This window comes from Hippocampus comes, unplaced genomic scaffold, assembly GCF_001891065.2.
Source record: "Hippocampus comes isolate QL1 unplaced genomic scaffold, H_comes_QL1_v1.1 scaffold202, whole genome shotgun sequence".
Lineage (NCBI taxonomy): Eukaryota > Metazoa > Chordata > Actinopteri > Syngnathiformes > Syngnathidae > Hippocampus > Hippocampus comes.
The window spans coordinates 1,517,737-1,526,303 of NW_017805829.1; the positions used below are offsets into that span (position 1 = coordinate 1,517,737).

Below are 8,567 nucleotides of genomic sequence, written 5' to 3' on the forward strand. Positions count from 1 at the left end.
CCGGTACCTAATGCCTGGAGGACCAGTACCGGTCCGCGGCCCGGCGGTTGGGGACCACTGCTTTAAAAGACACAAGAAGTCTGCCATTTTGATGTGCAAAATGTGGTGGAGCTTGACAACATTTGAAGATAAATTCAGTTTTAAAATTCAATACCTGGAGACAATTTCAATCAGCAACATGAAATTTGGTGGACATGTTTATCATGAGTAGACCCACAAAAAAGTCTAACAACTGATGCCCTAAAAAACACAGGACTCTACCATCTTGGTTTGAAGAGTCCATGTCAGGCACTTTTTGGCCATTTCCTGCATGTTTCCGATCATCTTTCAAAGGATACCCTTCAAACTCAATAGAGAGTTTTGGCTCGTGTGTTTGTGTCTTAATTGGCAGCCGTTAAAAGTCACAGTGGGCCTAGTTGGGCGAGGGAGCGTTCCGCCGCTAATTGGGGGAGGATTGCGCCGTCAAAATTCATAGGCTGTTAATGACTTCCAGTCGCTGAACTCTGCCAAGGCTGGGCTAATTTGCCGCTCACGCTACTGCTGCTACTCACTGCCAAGATCTGTCGGTGTTCCACGCTTGTGTCGATTTATCTCAGCGAGGCTCCAGCAAAACCAAATGCTGCACTGCAAGCTTTCTTAACGAGCCGCTCTCGTTGAGCCACCGCACAGATGGGCCTCAGATGTTTTTTTTTTTTTTTCTCATTTTGGCGTCCGTCTTCAGGAACAATCCCAAGAGCACATGTAGGAGTTTAGTGGACATGCAAAAATCCATGTGGGAAAGAGTGGAAACTGTTCAGAAAAGGGCCGGCAATATCAAAAAGGTGTCCTAAGAAGAGTGTGTGTTGAAATGTCTATTGTTTAAATCTAAAATTGGTTTAATTTATTTTGATTTTTTTTGTCCTTATCATTGTTTCATTTTCATTTTCATTTTATTTTCATTTTGTATATATTTGTCTATTCAATTATTGTTATGCATTTTATTTTATTTCCATTATTTCCATTATTTCCATTATATTTTTGAATGGTTTAAGTATCTTGGGGTCTTGTTCACGAGTGAGGGCAGGAGGGAGCGAGAAATCGACAGACGGATCGGTGCAGCATCTGCTGCGCTGTGGACTTTGCATCGGTCTGTCGTGGTAAAGAAGGAGCTGAGCCAAAGGGCGGAGCTCTCAATTTACCGGTCGATCTACGTTCCAACCCTCATCTATGGTCACGCGCTATGGGTCGTGACCGAAAGAACGAGATCCCGGATACAAGCTGCCGAAATGAGCTTTCTCCGCAGAGTGTCCGGGCTCTCCCTTAGAGATCGGGTGAGAAGCTCGGTCATCCGGGAGGGGCTCAGAGTCGAGAAGCTCCTCCTCCACATCGAGAGGAGCCAGATGAGGTGGCTCGGGCATCTGATTAGGATGCCTCCTGAACGCCTCCCTGGTGAGGTGTTCCGGGCATGTCCCACACCGGCAGGAGACCCCAGGGATGACCCAGGACGCGCTGGAGAGACTATGTCACCCAGCTGGCCTGGTAGCGCCTTGGGATCCCCTGGGAAGAGCTAGAAGAAGTGGCTGGGGAGAGGGAAGTCTGGGCTTCCCTGATAAAGCTGTTGCCCCCGACCCCAGATAAGCGGTAGAAAATGGATGGATGGATGGATTTTTGACTAAGCTATTTTTCATCGTCATTTCAACATTACTTTTTACTTGTGCAATATATTCTTTTGTTTTGTAATTTCTGTTTTCTCTGTTTCGTGGTCTGGTCAAATAAAATTTAAATACCGATAAGTGAACTGAGCATAAGGTCAAACCGACACACTAATAACATGGACCCCAAAATCACACCTGCGAGGATTACGGCCACGCGATTCTTTCTATTGAATCATTTCTTAGCATGAAATTTCCAAAATAAATCAAGGGGGAAACAGTACTGTGTGCTCGGGCACTCTCATTGACCTGATTGCTTTATTGTAAAACTTTGAACTAACTTTGAAGCAGATGGCCATCCCACCCTATGAATGGATTTTGCTGCAGGGCTCCTTGACCTCATTTGTATTAAGAGGGATCGGAAATAACTGTTTTTTTTCACAGCTCTAAATACTCGTATAAAATAACACTAAAACCCATCCTAACCACAGACAGCTGAGGAATTCATTTGTGGTTTTGGTTTTTATATTCTTGAACGTAAATATGTGACTTAATGGAAGGTGGTTTTCCCATTAGTATTTCCAATGCGAATAACAGAAAGTTAATTTCTGAGTTTTTGTTCAAATTTAGCCCGTGGAGCCAGTTTCACGATGACATTTTTATGTGTGTCTAGAATGAGGAGGCCCACAACAAATTCTCAATATGCTACGCCCGAGAGCACACAGGAAATCTGCCATCTTGTTTTGAAATTGTCCATTTTGTCAAATTTTGGACATTTTACAATGGCCCTAAAAACACAAAATTTTCCAGTGATTTTGCCTAATTGCCGCCAAATTTGAACTCAGTTACAATTGACAGGTGGGTGGCTGTGAATTGTGAAACATTTGTTATTGTCATTGCATGTAGGTTGAGCATGGCAGCAAAGATTGATGACTTGGCATAAAACACGATATTCTTGTATGTTGGGTTTGAAAATTCTGTCCCTGATGCCAGTTTGATTTCATAACATGAAATTTGGTAGCCTGGTCTATCATGAATAGACCAACAAAAAGTCTGAAGTCAGCATACCTGCAAAGAGACAAGAAATCTGCCATTTCCATTTAAAGAGGCTAGTTTAGGCTAATTTTGACCTTTTCCAGGTGTTGATCAAGGCAAACTCATCCAAGAGATTTTGTTCATTTTTTACCAAATTTGAAACAGAAATGGGTAAAACGGGCACGACTAACTCGTTCAGCATTTCAGATTTGGTTCGCCAAAGCATGGCGATAAAGTTTCATGACTCGCCATAAAACACGAAACACCGCCCGAAGCATTTTTTTCCTCATCTGTTGTCAGTGTTGTTACATCCTGGCTGTCATTCAGGCAAGGTTAATGCCGAGCAGAAAGCCGACACGGCGAACAAACACATGGTCATGATGCTTAAAGCTTAAACGGACGAGCCAAGTCCTATAGGAAGAAGCGACAGTGCAAGTATCAATCATGTCCGCCTTTGGCACAGCAGGGAAAAAACAAATAATGCTACCCCGGGGATGTCAGGAGCAAAAGTGGGCCTACAACAGGAGTGGCTGTGTGAAATATTATAAATGTAAATCATCTTCACCATCAACTTGCCCCAATCAATGTTTTTCACATTTTCAAGTGTCATACAAGTGTGAAAAAAGTTAAATGCTGTTTATATGAAAACCAAAATGAAGACCTTTATTTCTTTTCAGATTCCGGCAGGAACCGAACTTCCATCCCAGCTGGACCTGCAAGAGCTGTCGGCTGCCGTGTCGGGCCTGAGAACAGTGGAGGAGGTGATGAAGTACTTGGAGCCCGAGCGCTGGCGGCTAGACATGGATGACTTGTATAAACCGACGTGGCACGTGCTCGGCAAATCCTTCATCCATAACAAGAAAGCCAGAGGTAAATATATGGACAACTTGGTGCCAAGGAACTACGGTGAAATTGGTTGAGGAGCTTAATTTCAGCCAAAGAAGTACTTTGACATTATGTTGAACAATTTGCAGTACGTTATTTTGACAAAAGTGGTACTTTGGTGCCATATGGGACAAATAAAGGTTATCTATCTTATTGTGGCATCTTGGTGACAAGAAACTACAGTGAAATGAGTTGAAGAGCTTCATTATTAAAAAAGAAAAAAAAAGCTTGTGGTTTGTCACCATCCTGTGGCATCTTGGTACCAAGGAAATATGGTGAAGTGGGTTAAAGAGCTTAATTTAAACCAAAGTAGTGCTTTGCCACCACCCCTTGGTAACTTGGTGCAAGCATCTATAAAGGCGTGCGATGCAGCACATCATTCTGATATTTTATTGCTCCCCGCCATTTTGATGCCAGGAAAGTTGAGGTGCTTCATTTATGCAAATGGTGTGTTTTGCTGCCATTCTGTGGCATCTTGATGGCAAGAAACTATGCTGAAGTGAGCTTCAGCACTTTATTGAGACAAAAGCAGTACTTAGATGCCATCTTGATGCCAAGGAACTATGGCGAGGTGATTTGAGGTGCTTCATTGATACAAAACCAGTGCTTGGCTGCTATCCTCTGGATTCTTGGTGCCAAGGAAATGTGACCATGTGAGTTGAGGAGCTTCATTTAGACAAAACTAGTACTTTATCAGCATCTTGTGGTATCTCGTGCCAACGGACGATGGCGAAATGAGTTGAGAAGCTTCATTCAGACAAGAGTAATACTTTGCCGCCAAAGTGTGACATCTTGATGCCGAGGAACTTGTGTTAATTGCGGAACTTCATTTAGGTCATTGTTACTGTAAAAAATAAAAATAATCCTTCAACAATCTATGATTTAGTTGCGGAACACTGTACAGTCATTTTTAAAGGATGAATTGACTGATATTAATCTTCCTGTTTTTGTTTTCCCCCTGGAGGAGGCGCCGACCTAAACCTGCTTTGGGAGGAATCTCAGCTGTACAGCTGCACGCCGCGCAACCTGTCCGTGTCGCTGCGCGAGGAGCTCAAGCGGACCGATGCCATTTTCTGGCCCAGCTGCCTCCTGGTGAGGCGTTGTGGCGGGAACTGCGCCTGCTGCGCCCACCGCTGCTACGACTGCCAGTGCCAGCCCGCCCACGTCACCAAAAAGTACCACGAGGTAGCCCCAAGGAAATTCATCGAAACCAGTTTTTTCCTGCGCAAATGTCTTTTCAAAACTCTTTTGTTCCATTTGTTTGTCAGGAACAGCCTTCAGTTTTCCAGGCCAATTTGACCCGCTCACAATTTCGTTCAGTATTCAGAGCATTGCCTCTCACTGCCTTTCGGTGATAACATTTTTCAGCATGCTTTTGTGTTGAGTTGTTTATTTCACTAATGGAACATAATGGACGTGATATAAATTGGACTTGTTTCTTGTCATTATTCATCACAATGCTGAATCACTATCACAATAATTCACAATCATCGTAATCATTTTAAAATAAGAAAATAAAACATCTTAACATAAAACAACATAAAAGGATATTCACAAGATTAGAACTCAACTACTACCACTAAATACCAATACTAAAATAATCTAAATATACAATACATTCCCTGTGTTCAAATATAAGAAAGTATTTATTTTTTAAAAATCACAAAACTTCAATCATCATGTAATAAATAAAGGGTTCATTTAAAATACATTAAAAAAATACAAAAGTATTTATATAATCTGAATTCAACCTCATACTCATTCTCCAATAAATTAAAATGGATACTGAATCTCATCTCAATAAAAAAAATCACAATTATTCAAGATTTGGTTTCTTTTTTCTTTTTAACTTAGTTGCTAACCAAAACTGCAGCAACTATAACATTATTGTTATTGTTTTTTTTTTTTTTTACTAAAATGCTTCTATTTATATTTTATTATTATTTTGTGTGTGTGTGTGTGTGCGTGTGTGTGTGTGTGTGAGTGCGTGTGTGTGTGCGTGTGAGTGTGTGTATATATGTATACATCTTTACAATATGTGTCTACTATATATGTGTGCATGTGTATATCTACATGCAATGTGTAAGGATATCAGTTCCTCTAATTTTAGGCTAGTCTCATTTCATACATACTGTGTTAATACATGATGTTTTTTTTTCCCATCAGGTTCTGCTGCTGAAACACCGCAGCGGCGGCCGAGGCCTGCAGAAGTCCATGACCGACGTGGCCTTGGAGCACCACGAGGAGTGTGCGTGCGTGTGCAAGGACACCGATAACGCCAACAATAGCGCGCCCATCGGACACGTTTAAACCAAAATTGGACGAAGAAAGTAAAACCAAGATTGGGACGGATTCAATCTCTTGAATGTCGTGGAATATATACTGAGACTACAAATTCCACCGGCCTCTATTTGGAGTGATGGAAGACAATTTGAGATAAGGAGTTGCCTGTTCCTCACCTCTTTTGGGCTGATAGTGTCACGGGAAATGGGAGTTTCTTTTGTTCGAGTGCTTTTGCTATTGGCTCCCCTCCAAAAGTATTGGAACAGTGAGGCAAATCCTTTTTTTTTTTTTTGCACTGCCATGATAACTGGGTTTGACATGAAAACAATGAATTTTATGAAAATTATGAATTTTTCATACCCCCAATATTAAAAATTCATAATGAGTTTACACACTGTTAGAATCTTTTTTTAAATATTCAGGACAAAGCAAAATTAAAATAGCCACAACAACAGTGGATATAAAGTTTTCAAATGTTCAAATGTTTTTTTTTTATGATATAGAAAAAAATTGATAACACTTTTTCCACCAATAATGTGACTTGTAGTCATGATAACTAAAATAAAATGCAGAAACCTTTGATAGTGCGAGTCCAAACAAACTGAGAAAATGCAGTTGCTCAAGTGTGCACGTCCTTTTAAAATTTGTGTTTCGACTCAGCCAATCGTTGCTGCCGATTAACCCCACATAAAGTTCAGATGTTCTAGTAGGCTTTTCCTGGCATTATGGTTAGGGGAAAAGCCTACCAGAACATCTGGACTTTATTTGAAGTTAATCAGCGGTACTTAAAATGGTGGCAGGTGAGTAATAACTCCCATTTAACATGCGCTTGAATGTGACTGGTTAAATCTGAACATAGCCACATTCACTGTTTTTGAGGGTGTGCACACTTGTGCAAGCACATGATCACAGTTCTTTTTCCTCAGTTGAGTGCTATAGATTAGAAGTCACATTGATGATAAATAGCTTGGAAATGATTGACTGTCTTATTTTTTTGTGCCACACAAACTTTTGAACGTTGGTGTCAACGTTTTCTATCCACTGAGTATGGCAAATGTTAAAGTGATACACACTTTTTTTTTAATGTAAAAATGTTTGAAACTTCTCATTCTGAAAAACATTTTGATGTCCAACCCCAATAGTAAACTATTTGGCCTCATTGTTCCAATACTTTTGGAGGGGATTTTTCAACCCAAAGCCTCCCTCGTGTGTAAATATTCCATTTGTGCTTCTTTTCCTTGCTGAGGTGCCTTTTCTTCCCCTACCAAAGAGACTGTGGGTGATTCATTTGAGGCAGTTACACCTGTCAAGTATTTATTTCTCTGCCAAAAAAACAAACAAACATTTAAGAGCAAACACATCCAATGTTTCTTTTTGTACAGTTCGACATGCTTCCATTTTCTTCCTGTATAATTTTTTTTTTAAATGTGTTTTTCATTCACTCATGTTTAGTTATTTATCTACCTTTCTCTCCCCCTGGGCAACAACTGTTATTTTATTGTACCGAAATTCTGAAATAAACTCTTTCATTTCTTATTTGTGGATGCCATGCATGGAAATACAGCATTTATCGTAATCTAAATATCTAACGCGGTATAGAAATTTAGTTAAGAATAGTTTTTCTTTCCTTGAGTATTGTTGGAAATAAGTGACTTAAGTTACTTGTTCAAATAAATAAATAAATACAAATACAGTGATTTTAATGTGTGAATGTTAATTTTTAAAACAATATACAATCAATTCGCGCTCCAAACTTTTACAAATATTTTTAAAATGTAATATTCAGTAAACTGTCATTTTTATCAAATGTATGAAGTGAGAGAGAACTTTTTTAAAGTTATTTAGAAATATTACAATTTATTTTAATGAAGCTCAATTGTAATTACAAGAAATTGAACTGATTAAAACATCTCATCCATTTACGTGCTGTTCAAACTATATGTTAAACCTTTTTTAAGATGACAATTTTTAATATTCAAGGTCATTTTTCGCCAAAATATTGCATCTTTTTCAACAAATACATAAAATAAACTTTAAACACAATTTGAATTTTTAAAACCATTTTAATGTCATTTTAATAGTCCCTAAATAATGTGGAAACAGTGGTGTGTTGCTAGTTTTTTTTTTTTTGTAAATCACACTCAAATTCTTATCTTGCCATCTAATGTGTTCCCTGGCAGGCGTCCGGAATGGCGCCAGATGCTCCTGCATAAACACATCTCTGCTGGTGTGGACTAATGCCATTCCCCTAGAAGCCTTTTCCCCTTGCACACACAATGGACGATTAATGTGAAAGGCACTTTCCGCCTCGCCAAAATTTCATCACACAAAGACAATAAACGAGGCCACTTGACCTCAAGTAAACTGCACCTTTCACCTAAAGCATTTTCACCATCACACAAAGACGAGCAAGCTTTCAAGGACATGTAACTTTGTGAAGTGGACCGCAACAATGAAAATAGAATAGGTCGAATAGTTAGCTGCACTCGATGCAGCAAAGAAAAAAGAAACCCAAAAAACTGAGACACATTCTAATTAGTACTCAATCGATAGAGGATAAGCAGTTGGAAGTGAAGTCAGCACCAGTGATACTATTCGCAGTGTAGCAGCAGCAAAAATAGTCAACGGCATAAAATGAAGTAAAAAAACATGCACATAATTAATTGAACAGCATGTACAAAAATAGGCATTGAATTGTCTTTGATGAAACACACACACCCTTATATATATATA

General features: G+C 39.5%; 1 protein-coding gene across 3 annotated transcripts in view; it reads left to right on the forward strand.

Moving 5' to 3' along the window:
- The window catches only part of pdgfc (platelet derived growth factor c), a 42,852-nt gene extending 35,482 nt beyond the window's left edge, over positions 1 to 7,370 (forward strand). For 2 of the 3 annotated variants that reach the window (XM_019887471.1, XM_019887472.1), the window contains 3 exons: positions 3,344 to 3,536; positions 4,516 to 4,736; positions 5,718 to 7,370. In XM_019887471.1, the coding sequence (XP_019743030.1) occupies positions 3,344 to 3,536; positions 4,516 to 4,736; positions 5,718 to 5,861 (558 nt within the window). In that variant the 3' untranslated portion in view covers positions 5,862 to 7,370. The remainder of the gene's footprint in view (positions 1 to 3,343; positions 3,537 to 4,515; positions 4,737 to 5,717) is intronic. The other variant, XM_019887473.1, reaches the window with a different exon arrangement.
- The last annotated feature ends 1,197 nt before the right edge of the window (positions 7,371 to 8,567 follow it).